The 18137-nt window shown below is 40.8% G+C and overlaps 1 protein-coding gene across 1 annotated transcript in view; it reads left to right on the top strand.

Moving 5' to 3' along the window:
- Positions 1-6809: 6809 nt before the first annotated feature.
- The window catches only part of Ptar1 (protein prenyltransferase alpha subunit repeat containing 1), a 46891-nt gene continuing 35563 nt past the window's right edge, over positions 6810-18137 (top strand). Inside the window, exons 1-2 of the mRNA XM_057777494.1 lie at positions 6810-6930; positions 16036-16205. Coding sequence (XP_057633477.1) covers positions 6845-6930; positions 16036-16205 — 256 coding nt within the window. The 5' untranslated portion in view covers positions 6810-6844. The remainder of the gene's footprint in view (positions 6931-16035; positions 16206-18137) is intronic.

The following is an 18137-nucleotide window of genomic DNA, read 5'->3' as shown; positions in this document are numbered from 1 at the left end:
ACTGTCTAAGCCATCCCCATAGCCTCCCCCTCCTGCTATTAATTTTTATAATTCTCCAAATAGGCCAAACTAACGATTGGTCCAGAGAACTGTTCACTATAGCATAATAAAGAACACGAAGGACATAGAGAGAAAGAAAGGGTGGGAGCTAAGCAGTTATGCTCCATTTTGCTAGTCAGACGTCAGCCACCCAAATTTGAAATCAGTTTATGAACACTCTAAGATTGGAGAGACTTAGTTTGGCCTCTTTAGATACTTGAGACATGCTCAGTAAGCTCCCTTCTTCTCCAGCTTCACAAAGTCTTCATACAATTCCTGAAACCCCTCCCCAGCTTCTCACAGGCCAGGTCCTTTCTCCTTTGGTGGGTTTCATCTTAAATAGTATCACCAAGTAGGCTTTTCTGACAACACTGTTGGAAGCTATACACTTATCCACACTAGTATCACATATAACTTGCTTTTTGCCTTTGTGTCATACATTAAAATTTTTATTTACAAACTTGTCTGTTTCTTGACTATATCTATCTCTTCATAGGAACGTAAGAGCCATAGGAGGGGCCGAGCACCTGTTTCTGTCACCATCCGATATCCAGCAGCTACCAGAGTGCTTTAGGCTCAAGAACAACTCATAAAACCTATGGAATAACTAAACGAAAGTGCTTTGAGTCATGTCTCATATGTCATCTTTGCCACTGTTTTGGTTTTGGTTTTTTGTTTTCACCCTGATGGCTTGGGGGATGGGACCATAGAAAGTACAGAGCTTAAAATGTCAAGTGGGGGATTCATCTTTGCCATGCCTTCCTAAATCTCACACTGTACATCTCTACAAATGTTATACTACAAGTTAAGAACATAATTCAGCATTTCACAGGGAAAATTAATCATTCTTATAGGCAACTTTGACTTGATCTTAGTGTCGATGCATCTCAGAGGTGATTTAAAATATGGAAATAAGATGAAACAGAAATAAGGTACATTTTTATTACAATACTTCCTGTTTTTTTTTTTGTTTTTATTTTTGTTTTTTTTTAAGTAGTACACTCTTTACTTTTAGTCAGATACCAAAGACTGTAGTGGTTTCCCTCATGGTCTTGGGAATGTAAAACTTGCTTTGCAGCTGCTGGTGGCTTTTGGGGAGGTTTAGGGGTGCAGTCTTGTTGAAGGAAGAACATCACTGGGATCAGGCTTTGCGATGAAAAGTCTCACACTGCTTCTCATTCCTCATCTCTGCTTCCCACGTCTAGTTCAAGATATGAGCTCTCAGCTCCTGTTCCTGCCACCATGCTCCCTCTTTGTTACCATGCCTTCCTTCTGCCATCGTGGACTTGTATCCCTCCGGAACATAAATTCTGTCTACCCTAAGTTCCTTTTGATCATGGTGTTTTATCACAGTGGCATGTTACTGAACTTTTACAGTGAAATTAAGCTCCTGGCCGCCTTTACAACTCAGTTAAGAATTAGGTTTTTCCTCTGTCAGTCTTGTTGAACAAAACTATTTAGTCATCTATTTTAAAGTGATGCTACTAAGAAAAATCCTATGGCAATTTGGAATCTTTCATACACAAGAAGCAGCTATTGCATTGCGTTAGGATAGGAGCCTTTCTCTAGCTGTTTCCATGTGCAAGTCTTGGACCGGCTTTTTCTTTCTAGACATTTTCCTTATTCTTTCCTAATGATTACATCAGGGGTCCCCTGGGCCTCTGTAGTAAAAGGGACAAAGCAAAGAAAAAGGGTAATTTGGAACTATCAAATGCCAAGGGAAACAGAGTCATCTCCTGGCAACAAAACCATTCATGTTCCCGGTGTTCTCGCTCTCATATCTTCATGGAGTCTAATGGCAGCGTAAATTGGTCTTTTAAAGTCATCGTTAGCCCCTTGGTAGCATTTACCTACTTATTCAGGTTAAAAGCAGTTCACATTCTATGAGATTGCTTACACTGTAGTGCAATATCCTTTACACATGTTAAGCTGATCCCAGATTAATAGTATTTCACTCAGTTTTCATTTACTATTATTGTATTTAATACTGATTGGCAAATAATACTGCATTCCTTATTTACAGACATAGGCGGTCTTCTATACAGTGGTGCCTCTCAGCTTACCGATGCTAAAATGTCTATTGTATTTTTATTCCAACAATTGATGTAAAGATGTGTCAACCAAAAAAGATAACAATAGATGGCGTTAGAATTCTCCACCATTTTTGTGGCTTTTTTTTTTTTTTTTTTTTTTTTTTTGAGATAGGGTTTCTCTGTATAGCAGCCTGGTTGTCCTGGAACTAGTTCTTGTAGACCAGACTGGCCTCGAACTCACAGAGATCCACTTGCCTTTGCCTGAGTGCTTGGATTAAAGGTGTGTGCCACTACTGCCTGGCCATTTTTGTGGCTTTTTAAAAGTAGTCCTTATTCATGAAATCTGGTGTTTGAGAAAATAAACTAAAACACGCAAACCGAGGGCGTGCACAAAGCATCTCTACATTTCATGTATATGTTTCTAATACTGTAGTTATCTCTCTTCCTTCTCTCTAAAGTCAAGTAAAGCCTATGAAGACAGGTATTGCTCCCTTTGCTTTGCTTTCTTCATTGATTTTTATTGAGCTCTACATTTTTCTCTGCTACCTTCCCTGCCTCTCCCCTCCCCTCCCCTTCAGCCTTCTCCCAAGGTCCCCATGCTCCCAATTTACTCATGAGATCTTGTCTTTTTCTACTTCCCATGTAGATTAGATCTATGTATGTCTCTCTTAGTGTCCTCATTGTTGTCTAAGTTCTTTGGGTTTGTGATTTGTAAGATGGTTTTCTTTGCTTTACGTTTAAAATCCACTTAGGAGTGAGTACATGTGATAATTGTCTTTCTGTATCTGGGCTACCTCACTCTAAATGATGTTTTCTAGCTCCATCCATTTTCCTGCAAAATTCAAAATGTCATTTTTTTTCCTGCTGTGTAGTACTCCATTGTGTAAATGTACCACATTTTTTTAATCCATTCTTTGGTTGAGAAGCATTTAGGTTGTTTCCACATTCTGGTTATGACAAACAATGCTGCTATGGACATAGTTGAACACATGTCCTTGTGGCACAATTGAGCATCCTATGGATATATACCCAACGTGGTATTACTGGGTCTTGAGGAAGGTTGTTTCCTAATTTTCTGAGAAATTGCCACACTGATATCCAAAGGGGCTGTACCAGCTTGCATTCCCACCAGCAATGCGGGAGAATTTCCTTTACCCCACCACCTCTCCAGCATAAGTTGTCACCAGTGTTTTTGATCTGGGCCATTCTTACAGGTGTACATGGCTTCTCCTTTACTCTGCCTTCTTTCTCCCAGCATTCAGTTTAAGTTTTCTGCCTAGCTCTGCTCTGCCCTATCACAGACCAAAGAAACTTCTTTATTCATTAACTAAAAGCAACACACATACAGAAGGACCTCCCACAGCTAAAACTGAGCATTTATTCTTAGGCATGGGGGCAATGTTAAGAAGAAAACCCATGACATCACACATGCTAGGCAAGCACTGTATCAGTGAGCAGTGTTGCAAACCAACACTCAATTATTTTATTTTAGACAAGGTATCACTCTATAGCCCAAGATAGATTGGAATTTGCTATATAATCCACTCTGGGCTTGAACTTGCAATTCTCCAGTTCTCTTTTTAGTGTGGGGATTATAAGAATGCAACACCACACCTGGATCAACACTTACTTGCTGAGGTGATGAAATAAGTTTCCTATGTTAGTAAAAAAAAAAAAACTAGCAATATTATAAGAGCACCTTTAGTACTACATGAGCTTTGTATAATGTTATCACAATGTAGAGGTCAACTCAAGATAGATTGAGTACACAGTACCAGAGTATAATGTAAGTAGAATAATAGAGAGAGTAAGGACATGACCAGATTTCAAAGTCATCTTCATCTCTTTCCCCAAATCATTAAAACTAGTCTAGTATCCACTCTAGGGCCCAACATATACATCAGGACTTTTGTTTTATAGAATTTTGAGTATCCTATAAGTGTGCATGTATGTATGTCTATTTTTCTTCTTCTTTTCAATCGCATGCTGTTCTGTGTACATGTTCACATGTACTTGCTTGTGCATGCATGTGAGGGGCCCTGATTGATACTGGGACTGTTCTCCAATTGCTCCTCCATTGTCTTCTTTGAGGAAGGCTCTCTCCTGCAAACCTAGAGCTCACCAATTCAGATAGTCAGGTTAGCCAGCTTGCTTTAAGAATCTTCTGTCTCTACCACCCAGAGCTGGAATTACAGATGGAACACAATTCCCATGTGTCATTCAAATATTTAAAGTGCCCTAGCCCCTAGAACATATATTTATAGGTCTCACTTATCTCTACTAAGTCCATCAAACAGAGATTGCCGTGATTAGCCTTTTCAGTTTATAGCCTTCTAGTCTGTTTTAAACGAAGTCTGTACAAGTTTATTACAGATGTACTGTTTTTCCAAATAATTTTACTTCTTTTGGATTCAGCTAACGATGTGTGGAGCTTGCTGATAAAGAGGGCCAACTGTATAGTTGTTTAGTTATGATGTCATTTTTTGAAGACGAGGTAATACTTCCTTATGGAACTTAGCCATCATTTAGGAGTTTTAACTGAGTGTGTGTGTGTGTGTGGCTGTGATACAGGTTTGAGTTGTGGTGCACACAGGCCAGAGGACAAGTCACTGGATTTGCTTTTCCCCCCTCTACTGTCGACTTCAGGGACAGAACTTGGGTCTTCGGGCTTGCATCACTAACATTTTTACTTGCTGAGCCGTCTCCTCGGACCCTCACCATTGGGCACTTGAACTATTTGCTATATATTTCATTATTATATATTTGTAGTGCCCTCAATATAAATCTTTAAACAAAGTTTTAAATTTCATCGCACACTTCTCATATATTATTAATAAGGGCTTGTGATTTTCAATTATAAACGTCTTATGATTTCAGCACTTATTGATAAAATTGAATTGGATCATCATTTGAATATATCCCCGTTCCAAACATTTGAGTTCTATACATGTTAGAGCTGTAATAACTGGGTGAGATTATTTTCAACACTCAGAAGCACGAGGCACATAATTCACAGCTTTCATATGAGTCCAGAGGGTGGAAAGAGGACAAACACAGAGCCATACAGACATACTATCTTCCTGGGACATCGATTTTATTTTGAGATTTGGGGAAATCAAGCTTGAATTTTTCTCTTTAAATGCAAGTACATTAGAAAAATTCGTGTTTCTCAGTGTGCACCTTCAGCTCTGCTCTCAGAAATCAGGACTATTCCCTAGTACCACTAAGGGAAGAATCAGGTTCCGATGAGAAAAGGCAGACATACCAACTTTCTGAAGCCATCAGACAGCATTATATTATTTTTTTTTTTTAAAAAAATTAAGGTGTGTATGCATGTGAGCATGTGTATGTGTCTTCTGATAGAGGCCAGAAGAGGATTTTTGGACTCTCTGGAGCTGGAGTTACAAGTGGTTTTGCGGTCTAGAAAACAGTGTTCTTAGTTGCTGAGCCGCCTCTCCAGCCCCTCTACCATACTCTTCTGTAGGGCTCTTGAGTTAGTCTCGGCCCAGAGATCGGTTCACTGCTTCTTCCTAGAACTTATTAGAAAGTCGGGCTGATTTTTAAAGCATTGTAAACAGGTCCAAATGTCTTGCTTTCTACAATTTTGTAGACTTTCTCTTGTTTCTTGATCAGGACAATGACCAACCGTTTTTTCTTGTTTTTTCGAGACAGCGTTTCTCTGTAGCTTTGGAGCCTGTCCTGGAACTAAACTAGCTCTTGTAAACCAGGCTGGCCTCGGACTCACAAAGATCCTCCTGCCTCTGCCTCCTGAGTGCTGGGATTAAAGGCGTGCGCCACCACCACCCGGCTCAAAGTTTTGGCTTTTAGAGACCCAAGTATCAAACTAACCCATCAACGACGACCTTGAACTTGACAGCCTACTGTTTCCACCTCCCAAGTGCTGGGTGAACTCACAGTTTCAGCTGGACACCACCTTGTCAGGCAAATATTTTTCAAAAGATACAAACTTCAAGTATGGGAAGAACATGCTTGGAACAGAAGGAGGAAGAGGATGAGGAACAACTACCACCACCAGTGGGAGGAAGTTAGATTTTTGTACTCAGAAGAGACTAAAACACACCCTGATATGTAAACATTTAATCACAACATTTTAAAATCCACATGGAACAGAGCAATTCTGTAAGTTATTTATTTATACTTTATACTCCAAATTAACTCAGCCATCACCAAATACATCAGAAACAAATTGCCAGGGCCTTGCTTATTTATTTATGTATGTATATGTATTTATTTATTTATACTCTTAATTAACTCAGCCATCATCAAACATTGTGTAAATCAAGAAAAGTTTATATATTTTTTAAAACGGATCTGGAGGGTAATTTTTTTCCCTTTACATTCTTTTTCTTTGCTTAATGAATTACAAAGCTTTAATTAAAAGGGTTACTTTAAATTTCAGAAACAAAAGTGGCACAGGGGTGCAAAAGGAGGTCAGTAAGAGGCCTCCGCCCGGGGTGGGCTGGCATGGTCCTGTGGTCCGGAGGTCGCTCGGAAAAGGCCCCCCTGGCCCACGCCTGCTCGGGGAGGTGCGGGAGGGACCCTCCTTCCTCCATGCCAAGCGCACCAAAATTAAATCACAGTCAAGGAGCAGATAGTGCCCAACTCAGTAGCGAAGCGGCACTCCCTGACCCGGAAGTGCTCAGCGGCCTCGGAGAGGACGCGCCTGAGCCGGCGCGCGCGCGCGCCCCCGCGGAACTCCCGCCGGCGGCTGGGCTCTCCCGGAGGCGCGCAGGATCGCGGCGGCCGCCAACATGGCCGAGACGAGCGAGGAGGTGGCGGTGCTGGTGCAGAGGGTAGTGAAGGACATCACCAACGCCTTCCGCAGGAACCCGCACATGTGAGTCGCGCGTCCTGCGCCGCCGGGGTCGTCGGGGGCGGGCCGGTGCCGCGCTCTAGTCCACTCGCGGCTGCCGCTCGGGCCCCACGCGCGCTTCCGACAGGCGGAGCGCGGCTGGGACTGTCGCGCCGGGCCAGCTGGCCGTTACCAGGACGCGTGGCGGGCCGGTGTTGGGAAGCGACCTCCGACAGCCACGTCGGAGCGTGGAGTTTCCTGCCCTGCCGGGCGCGTCCTGGGAGTTGTGACAACTCTTCTCCCGGCCGCCCTCCGCCTGGGCGCGCTTGCTCCGCGGGCCGGCCACCGCTGTGGGTCTCTGTGCCTTGCAGGCGGCTCTCGGTGGCATCCCCTGCGAGATTCTAGAGGGTCATGCACCCCATCAGACTCCCCGCAACCCCCTTTCAGGTTACTAAAGTCGACTGGGGGCTGCTTTTGACTTTTCCCCTCACTTGTCACAAAATTGCAAAGCTAGTCGGATGTAACAATTTTTGAAGGTGACCTGGGTGGATCTCTCCTAAAGCTGTTGCCAACTGGATACTTTTTATCAGAAGCGCGTCGGAAGTTACAGACGAGCATCTTTTGGCATTCTTACCCAGAACTGTTGCCCTCTCTAAGTTCACTGAAGGACTGACATATATTCTCCTCCCTTTCCGTTTACTTGTTATTCTCTAGGAAGACACTCTGAAGATTTTATTCTTTATAGCACTCTACCTTCAACGAATGAGAAGAAAACTGCGAAAGAGTTACCCACATCAGTAGACAGAAGAATCAGAAAGAAGCAAGAGTGTAGTCCATTTCCCCTCCCCTCTCTCCTGGGAAAACAAACATGGGAGTCTAGTTTTGTATTATTTTTTTCTTTGAGTCTACAATTTATTTTTAATATCTTTTTTTTTAATTAGAACACATGGGTTATTTTTAAACACTTCAGCTTCCTTCGCTTTTCCGACTAAATGAAAGGCCAAACCTACATTTTAACAAATTGTCCTTTTTCCAAGGTGGTGTTCGTAAAGAATTTAGCCGTCCTCAGATGGCCTGCTCCTTTGTGGCAATTAGGGGCTTAAAACTGTGCTTCACTAAAGACAAAAGACTGCTGGCCTCAAAAACATACCTGCCAGCTCTGACAGCTCTAAGTCTTCTTCCTTTCCTCTTTTGACTGTTGACTTTTTTCAGAATGAATGTTTGGAGTGATTTCCTGGCAGTAGCCATAGTGGCTACTGGGCCTTTTAAAGAATGCTTTGAAGTCTTGTGTGTCAGTCTTTGAGGCCCTTTTTGAGAATTCCAGCCACAGTGCAAAGAGACATCCTTTAAAAAAAAAAAAAAAGTTGGGCAAATGAAAGGTTTATTTTTCATCATTGTTTTTTTTTTCTTTTCTTCCAAATGAAATTATAGCAAAGGTTAGAGGTCCAATACAGTAATCACTTCAGTTTCTCATCTTTGAGGTAAACTAAATTTATATTTGGCAAAACTAAGATTAGGCTAATGGGTTAGGCAGGTTGACTTGGTGCCGTATGGAGTAAGTGTCTGTTTTTCTGGATCACATTTACCAGAACTCTTAAAGGGCCCCTTCTTCATATTTTTACTCTGCAGTCTCATTAATATATACTTTATCAAAACGTATCATTATTTGTAAATATTTGGGTCATTTGAGCTAAGAAAGTTTAAGCTAAATTGGGCGCCTGAAATAATAAGTTATGTAAACTGTGAACATTTAAATAGCTCAATTCATTATTTAGCATTTTCAGTAGCTGTATTTCAGTACGCATTCCCTACAGTAGAAGTGTCTTCTAGCTATCATCTCTTAAAATGTCTTGTATGTTGGACCTTTCAGAAGTGCCGGTATGTCTTTACTCAGTTTGGCCTTTTTAGACTCAGAAAAGCTGTTTGTCTAGTTTTTTAATAACCAATGTCTGTCTTTAAGTTAGCATCTAATAACAATATTTACAGAAGTTTTTCTATATTTGCCTTTTATTTTCCCTTTTCCTCCAGTGTGAGATAGATTGCTCATTTATTTGTTAACATCTACTTCTGTGAATATATTGATTTTGTTTCTGTAGAATATCTACCTGAAGCAATCAAAGGTTCAATAAGAACTAAGAATGATGTTTCTATCAGGTATGGATTGGTTTTCCCCTGGCTCCATGTCTTCTCGGTTTGTAGAGATAATGAGAATTCAAAGCACTGGAGTTAACCTCGGTTCTTCCACTCCTTGCCAGAACACTTTGCAAAGTGGAAAACACAATACAGATATTGTTTCGTAGGAGACTGGGAACCCTACTGGGTTCCCTGCAATTAGTGGTTTGACCCAGAAATATTTATTACCATGAGGTATAGACTGTGCCTTAATGTGAAAGACAGCTATCTGCTATACACCTAATTAGGCCATCAGGTTAACAGTCCTTTATTCCGCAAATTGATTTGTTTTATTGGATAGCTACGTTGATTTGAGGAGCAGTAGGTACCATATTCACTATATGAGACAAGAAGTACAAATATAGTTTGCACTGAAGCCAAATTTCTGGTGCGATTGAGCTGTGCATCTGCTATATTAGCCATGTGTAGCTGTGGAGCACTTGGAGTGTACTTACTGTGAATGAGAACTGAACTTTTGATTTCAAGCATAATTATACTCATAATAAGTGAGTACTATGTTGTGTTGTGTGGTCTTAGTGGACACCTAAGACCTGACCTACATGAACAGTAAATTAACTCTACACCATAGTTCTTAGTGAAGATGTGTTTTGGAAGAGAAGAGATAGTGGGTGTATTCTAGGGGAGGCAGCTTTTAACGCGAACATCAAAGTCTAGGTAGGACTTACTGTATCAGGAGAAACTGGGAGCAATACATTGATCAAAAGCAACAAGGTGTGATTGAAAAGATTCCTCAGGAACGGGTTATAGAAGTCCTTGACTGTCGGGCCTAAGTGTGGAATTCATGTGTACAGCAAAAGAACACTCCCATTTGACAGGCAAAATGCTAGTCTGGGGATAACTGTACTGGGAGCTGAGCATATAGATTAGTGCACAGTTGAGAAAGGATTCCTTAATGGAATTTCAGACCAATCAACACACACTTATGAAAGGAGACAGAAAGGGTAGGAGTGACATAAACAGTGATGCCCAGAGACTTTATTTGGATTATAAGGTTTTAGATAGAGACACAAGGAAGGATGCCCATCTCATCAGTAGGGAGGCCCCACAGAAAACTGTTAGGTCAGGGAGTAATATTGAAACACAGTTTAAAGTTGCCTACAGGTGGCAGAATATGAAACCACAGAATATAATGGTCTTATACATGTGTTTTACACATTTAAATGATAGTGTAGTTATTTATTAAATTTTGTTTAGAATTTGAGGCCTGGATTTGAACCTTGTCATTTGCTAATTTGAATACTTAGATAAGACTCTCTTATCTATAAAATGAGGCAAAGTTTTCTTTTTTACTGTAAATGTGTAAACACAGAATGTGTCATGCAATAAACAATAAATGTCAGTTCCTGTTTCCTAAATAATGTCAGTAATAGTTTCAGTAGTACAGAAAGTAAGCTTCAAAATTAGTGAGGAAGCCTATTAGATCTCTGAAATATCTTCAATATCAGTCAAGTTTTAATTATTAATATGCAAGTGTCAGTTTCTGTGGGTATTTTTCTTTTTGGTGATTTTAGAAAGAATTTCAGCATATAAAACAAAAATAGCTATTCAGTAAAGATATTTATAAGATTTCCTGAATCTGGGCCATTTTCTGTTCAGTTGTGACACTGTACAGAGTTCATGTTTAGTATTGGGGAAAATGCATCCTGCTTAGAAGCAGAAAAGTAAGCTGTAGATGACAGTTGTTGTTTCTGCAGCACACAGACGAGAGAAGCTGCTGCACATTGACATCCATGTGATAGGACCCTGGACTCCATGGGCTGTCCACTGTGAAGTGAGACCCCAAACACCTGCAGAATCCCGTGTTGTCCATGGAGCAGTCCATCAGGGCACCTACACTGAGCCTTGTTGTACCTCTTTGAGAAGATTAAAACTTTTGCTGCTCCTGACCTCAGTTTCTTCGAAAACTCCTTAATCTGATCATGCACAGAATATTTACCTGAGCAAATGGTTAAATACAGGACTCTAAGTTTCTAGAAACATAAAATTATGGGGAAAGGAGTTTTGTGGTAGTGAAAGACTCAGAAGCCCCTCATAAAGGCTTTTTCAGGAGGAATAATTGAAAATTATCTGATGCTTACAGTCATTTATAAGCATTTAAAATATCAATTATGTAGGAAATCTTAAATGTTAACGTCTAAGTTTTGTCAAAAGTCTATGTACGATGTGATTTCCCTTTTTTAAAAATACTTGAGAAGGGCAAAAAGACATATACTCAAACATTATTACAGATTCAGCCTTTTAGTTTTATTTTTCCTGAGTTTTCTACAATTTGGGTATGAAATTGTAATTTAAGATGGAGACCCAGATTCTTAAGATAGCTGCTAGTAATGCCAACTTCCAGTAATCCCCTCAAGCTCAGTGGACCTCATCTGATAAAAGGAGAAATGCAAGAAGAATGAGCTTCCTCCTCTCATTTAAAAATGATTTAGAATTCTAAATTGCCTGAAAAAAATTAGACAGTAATCTAAAGGAATAGAAACAAACCTAAATTGAAACATTCTGTTGTTCTGAAGCTTATGGACCACATATCTCTAAAGAAAATGCTGTAATTTTTTAGAAGTAACAAAACACTGTATCTTAGGGTCAGATAACTTGAACAAAAGATTAAATTTTTCTCCTCAGCCCTCTATCACCCACTAACCATGAAGCTTGACATTGATGACCTCAGGCTGTTAACTGAATTGATAGCCTTTATGTATGCCTAGCACTTCATAGTTTGCCACATTCTTCACCTTTGGTTTTCATAACAAGCAAGAAGATATTATATGTCTATATTTCTGATGAGCGGTCCAGAGGTAAATAACCTAACACATCACACTGGCCATTGGTGGTAGAAGAGAGACTAGTTAGTCTAGGGGCTGTTATCAAGGGCTTTTGTCTCTACAGTACTGTGTCTTTTCATTCTTTTTTTTCTTCAAAGGTTTACATCCTTATGACTCTTTCTCTTTACATGGAAATAGGTGTCAAGTTTCACTGTATACAATTTGAAAGCTGAGTACACTCTGACCAATTTTCTTTACTAGAGATGAAATAGAGTCTACCCGTTTTCTAATGGGGAGAGTGAGGTCTGCTGAGGCTAAAGTTGCATGTTAGATGACCTGTGCTGTTCTCAGTACAGTGTATTACAAAGAGTAGAGGTGATATTCTCCTGGAATGACCTTTGAAAGCTGTGTAAATGTCACTGAGGAGCAAGGATGACCATTCATTCAAATGCAGTTACTGAGTACTGCTGTCCCTAAGGCCCTTTGTTTTTTGAAAGTTTCTTGGAAGGGTAGCCTGCCACAGTAGTGTGTGTGTGTGTGTGTGTGTTTAATTTTATAGATGACTTTGTCCTATAATTTAGGCACTAAATTAGTACTTGGACATTTTATATGTAGTACAACTATAGTGAGCAAAACTTGTTTTTAACATTGTGAGTTTTAAAATCCTCCCAAACTGTATATCTGGAAGCTGGGATTCTTTTATTTTTGCTAATGTAACATGTTTTTAGCTCCTAGAATTCCTTGAAGTGTTACAAGTAGTTATTAGATCTCAGAGAACACAATCTCTTGAGTAAATTGAGGGGTTGCTTTTTTCATTTGGTTTTGCTAATTTTAGGTTATTCGTTTTTTGTTTGTTTGTTTGAGACAGGATCTCACTGTGTAGCCCTGGCTGGCCTGGAATGTATTATGTAGACCAGGCTGGCCTTGAACTCACAGGGATCCTCCTGCCTCTGCCTCTCAAGTGCTGGGATTGAATGAGCTATTTTTCTGTTCTTAGGTTATTTCCTAAAGTGTTCAACTTCACATAGGTGTGCTTTGAAAACTTGAGTATTGACGAGGTGCTCTCTCAGGATTTTCCCCCCAGAGCGTCCTTGGCACTACAGGAAGAACCAAGTGGTTACCTTTTATTGTAGATGTGGCCATCCCACAGAGAAACTCTTAGAAGTCTAACTAAAAGTATGCAGTATATTCTGTAACTGTTTTTCTATGGTGATGGCACTAGTGTAGCGCATCTGTATTAACAGAGACCTCTGAATCTACCTGAGCCTGGTGTTTGTAGACCCCAGAGTCTTCTGGAGCTGTGATTACTTTGCAAGGGATTTTAGTGCCTTGTTCATTAACAGATCCTTGAGTCACTAACAAAGTGGTCAGTAGAGACTGGACTGCCTCTGAGCTGTCCAGTGGAGAGGCTGATCTGGGTGGGTCTGTTTTAGATAGATACATGTTTTTAATAGAAGAGGACTTTCTTACAATCTGCGATTAAACAGGCTTGTCCCATTTTTATATCAGACCTCTGTCTTCTTTCCAAAAGAATTCTAAGGACTTAAAAGGCATTGTCACAAATAAATTCTGAAGATCAACTTTTTGTTTATTTTTTCAATTTATATTGGCAGGGGAAGGGAGACAGCATCCATCTCGTGTAGTTCCCACTTGATGTATAGCCCTGTATGATTTTGATTCCAGTTATGTTACTTTTACACCCCATCCCCTTCTCCCCAGACAGGGTTTCTCTGTGTAGCTCTGGCTATCCTAAAACTCATAGACCAGGCTAGCCTCGAACTCAGAGATCTAACCATCTGCTTCTGCTTCCCATGCCATCCCTGATTCTGCCTTTCAAGTATGGAGATTGCAGGTGTGTGCCTTTGGGGCAGATTGAGGTGGTGCTTGGGGTCAAATCCAGGGCTTCAAGAATGCTGTGCAAGCACTCTACTGGTGTAGGAGGTCCTTCTGTTTATGTGTTGCTTTTATTGATTAATCAATAAAGAAACTGCTTGGCCTGATAGGGCAGAACTTAGGTAGGCAGAGAAGACAGAACTGAATGCTGGGAGGAAGAAAGCAGAGTGAGAGAGCCACCATGGAGCTGCCAGAATCAGACGTGCTAAATCTTTCCCGGTAAGCCACTGCTATGTGGCAATATACAGATTAATAGAAATGGGTTAAATCAAGACATGAGAGTTAGCAAATAAGAGGCTAGAGATAATAGGCCAGGCAGTGATTTAATTAAAGCAATTTCTGTGTGGTTATTTCAGGTGTAAGCTAGCCGGGCATCCGAGACTAAAAGCAGGGCCCCCACTCTCCTTGCAACACTCTATTGAGCTGCATCTTCAGCCCTGTTCTTTATTGTGAAGAAGAGATGTGGGACTAGAAAGATGATTCAGTGGTCACACACGTTTGCTGCTCTTCCAAAAGACAGTTCAGTTACCAACATTCATGTCATATCCAGTGGCTCACAATCACCTCTACTCCAGCTCTAGGGGATCTGGTATTTTCTACTTCCTGGGGTACCACCATATGCAATCTTTTTTACAAAGTGAATAGGCAAATTCTAAAGATAACTTCTAAAAAAAATCTCTCTCTCTCTCTCTCTCTCTCTCTCTCTCTCTCTCTCTTTCTGTGTGTGTGTGTGTGGTGTATGTGGTATTCACATGTGTTTTTGGATGTGAGAGCATAGAAACCAGATAAGAACATTGGTTATTCAGATCTGTCATTTTTCAGCTTATTCTTGTGAAAAAAGGTCTCTCACTGAACCTAGCACTTTATTTTTGGCTAGTATGACTGGCCAGAATTTCTGGCAATTCTCCTGTCTTTGCCCCCAACAGCACTGGGATTTCAGTCAACTGTGGCCACAGCTGGGCTGTACATGGGCACTGGGGATACTAGCTCATCCTCAGGCCTCTAATTCAGGCATTCTACTTTCAGAGCCTTCTTTCCAGCACTCTATTATTGTTAGAGCCAAGATCAGAAGGTGTTTATTAATCAAGTCTCTTGTTTTTAGTGCAGATTTTTAAGTTAAGGTGGATTGACTGACCACATTCTGAAATATATTTTGCATTTTGATATTTTTATCATAAGGATGGTTTTTTTAAAATTCGGCAATATATAGAGGGTAAGTGAGCCAAAAATTTCATAGGCAAACTTACGTTTATTAATAATTTGTTTCTGTTCCACATTTATTATTATAGCAAGCAAATATAAACACATTGATTTGCATTCTTAAAATAATTCTATAAAAATACAATTCTTCCTCATTTATTACCTTTGTTTCTCAAGAAAAATTCTTGATGCCTTTCCAAGGGAAATTTAATGTATCTAATACATATTTTAAAGAAATTACATAAAAGGCTTTTTCATTATGTGCATTTTGCTTAGTCCCCATATTTTTGGCAGGTAGATCAGTATGTGCAGACCTGCATCATTACTTAGCCGTTACCACGCTGCTGAGCTGTGCTTTCTTTGCCTGCATCAAACCCTTAAATGATTGATTGTTTCCTGTCTAGCTGCAGTGTTGTTGTTGGATAGGGTAACTGCAGGGTCGGGTAGCAGTATGTGCTTTACAATGCTGAAAGGTGTTTTCAGATTACCATCTAAATACAAGCTGAACTTTGACCCCTGCCCATAAGGAGGCTTGCAGTGTACTTTTTCCTCTGTACTTCTGCTGTTATCAGCAAACAATATTTTAAAAAATTATTTTTTGTTGCTACAATTCCAGTATATGAGCTTAGTTATTACCTCTCCCCCCCCCCCCCCAAGACAGGGTTTCTCTGTGTGGTCCTAGCTGTCCTGGAACTTGCTTTGTAGACCAGGCCAGCCTTGAACTCCCAGAGATACACCTGTCTCTGCCTCTGCTCCCTAGTGCTGGGATTAGAGGCATGTGCACTACCACACCCACCTAAAATTAAACTTTTAATTTTTTTGTTATTTTTGTTGTTGTTATTGTTTCGAGACAGGGTATCTCTGTGTAACAGCTCTGACTGCACTGAATCTCACTCTGTAGATCAGGCTGGCCTTGAACTCACAGAGATCCACCTGCCCGTGCCTCGGGAGTGCTAGGATTAAAGGTGTGTGCCACCACCCCCCTCATAGTTATATTCTTAAAAAGAAATGTATGGGGTTTTTTAAATACCTTGAGAAATTATTAAAAAAAATGTGAAAGTCAGTATTATCTTCAGTTTCTTTTTATATCTTACATATTTAGAGATGAAATTGGCCTGATCCCATGTCCTGAAGCAAGATATAACCGGAGTCCCATAGTCCTGGTCGAGAACAAACTTGGTGTGGAGAGCTGGTGTGTCAAGTTCTTGTTACCATATGTCCACAACAAGCTCCTTTTGTACAGAACAAGAAAGCAATGGCTGAGCAAAGATGGTGAGTATGAGCCTGTCTTCCTCCTCTGGGAGGAGCCCTGGCCTGGGGTTTGGCATTCCTGGACTCTGGTTTTTCCCTCTTCTCTGCACTGCCTGAGTAGGTGTTCAGCCTCTGTCAAATGAGAAGCTTAGCCTTGATTATCAGTGTTCCTGTTTGTAACCTCAATGATTAAAATGGAAGTGTCTCAGGCAGGATTCAAGCAACCTGCTGCAGCCACAGCAGATTTATGTGTTAGTATCCTGAGGTCATTTGTAAGATTTTATTTAAGGATGGCATCCTATAATTAAAATAAAAAAAAAGTTTGAGCATCACTAAAGAGTTTTTTAGTTCCTATAACTACTTGATTTCTGACCCCTTACGTTAGCATTTTGTGGACAGCGAAACGTTTTTTTCTGTGGCAGTTCGAAGGAGACAGGCTGCTCCTGGTAGCTGAGTGTGAGCCCATCTGTGGCTCTCTGCTGTTTCACTGCATCCCAGTTGCGATCAGGCCTTCTGGATCTTAGTGCCAAAATGAGAAAGTGAAAACTCAGAAAGGAAAGAAAGTCTTGGCCTTTGCTTCTCCTGTTGCCCTGTGGCAACTCTTTAGAGTACTGGTAGTCCCTAACAGCCATCCCACCTGGGCTCTTTAGCCAGCGTTTCCTCAAGTCCAGCTCTGCCTGCACAAATTCTCCTTAGCCTTTCAGACTCACCTCGGCTCTCACCTAAGACCGTGCTCTCTTCTGCTTTTGTAAAGCCCTTTCTTCCCCTCGTGCAGCACCATCCGCCGAAGGCCAGTGCGCCTGCCTGGAGGGAGTTTTCAGCAAGACCTTACTTTCTAGACCATTTCAATCAGCAGCTCAGTAGTCATTACCAAGGAGCTGCTCTTACCAGAAGCTGCTCTAAGGACCATGGGCAGAAAAGGTGAATAGCACATTTCCTTTAGCTAATAAATTTCAAGTTGAATGCCATAAAGCCTCTTTAGGAGACGTGTATCATCAGCTGTATCATGTCGGAGTTCCCTGAGTTTTTCTCAGTGTTGTCCTTAAAAGACTGTCCAAATAGGTCAATAGTGCCTTTTCCTGTGTGGACCATGTCATAGTTTGAGCTTAAGAGATGTGTTTTCTGTTTTCCCTGTGACTTGTTTCATTTGATTGGTTTTCTGATATGTGTTTCTAATTCACAAGTGCTGTATAAACTTGGTGTGATGTTAATGGCATGACCTGAGTCTAGGACACACACTTCGAACAAATGTAAGGGGATTTGGCTTTTGTTAGACCTTCTTTTTTGTTCTGTTGCCATGGCATAGGCTTCAGAGAGCCATAGGACTCCAGCAAGTTACGTTTTGCCAGATGAAGCTGAATTGTTTTTATCCTGGCATACAGAAGTGTGACTCGGCCATTGCACACTGGTGGGGCAGAACAACTGTCTCTGTCAGAGAGAAGAAACAGTAGGAATTTAAAGATCAAGTCTAAGTTGTCTCAGGGCATTGGACCTTTCCCATTTGTGTACCTGCGCTCAACCAATCTTTGTCTTGTGGCCATCAAGTCTTCTGTGCATTTCAGGTTCTTGTGGGCACTGTACTGCAGACTATGCCATCTTTTCCACATGACTTCCATCTTTTTTTTTTAAAGTTCACAACATACAAAGAATTTATTTATGTAATACAGACCTTTTCTCAAATATTTTCACAGAATTCCATACAGCAATCTACTAGAAAAAAGTAGAATTATATGACACCAAAATAACATTGTTTCTTAGTATAAATTGCTGATCAAAAGGAAGGTAGAGATAGTTTCGTAACAAATAGAGGATAGCACAATCCCTGGCAGCCCCTGATCTCGTGCCAGGAAGGTGGGGGTCGAGGTCGTGAGGGAGTGGCCCCACCTGGCTCTGCCTCACTCTGACCTCGTTACTCAGAAAACTGGTTGTAAGCCCAAAATGGTTTCCATCATT

This window comes from Chionomys nivalis, chromosome 8 (genome assembly GCF_950005125.1).
Source record: "Chionomys nivalis chromosome 8, mChiNiv1.1, whole genome shotgun sequence".
NCBI lineage: Eukaryota > Metazoa > Chordata > Mammalia > Rodentia > Cricetidae > Chionomys > Chionomys nivalis.
This window is presented reverse-complemented; position numbering and strand designations above follow the sequence as displayed.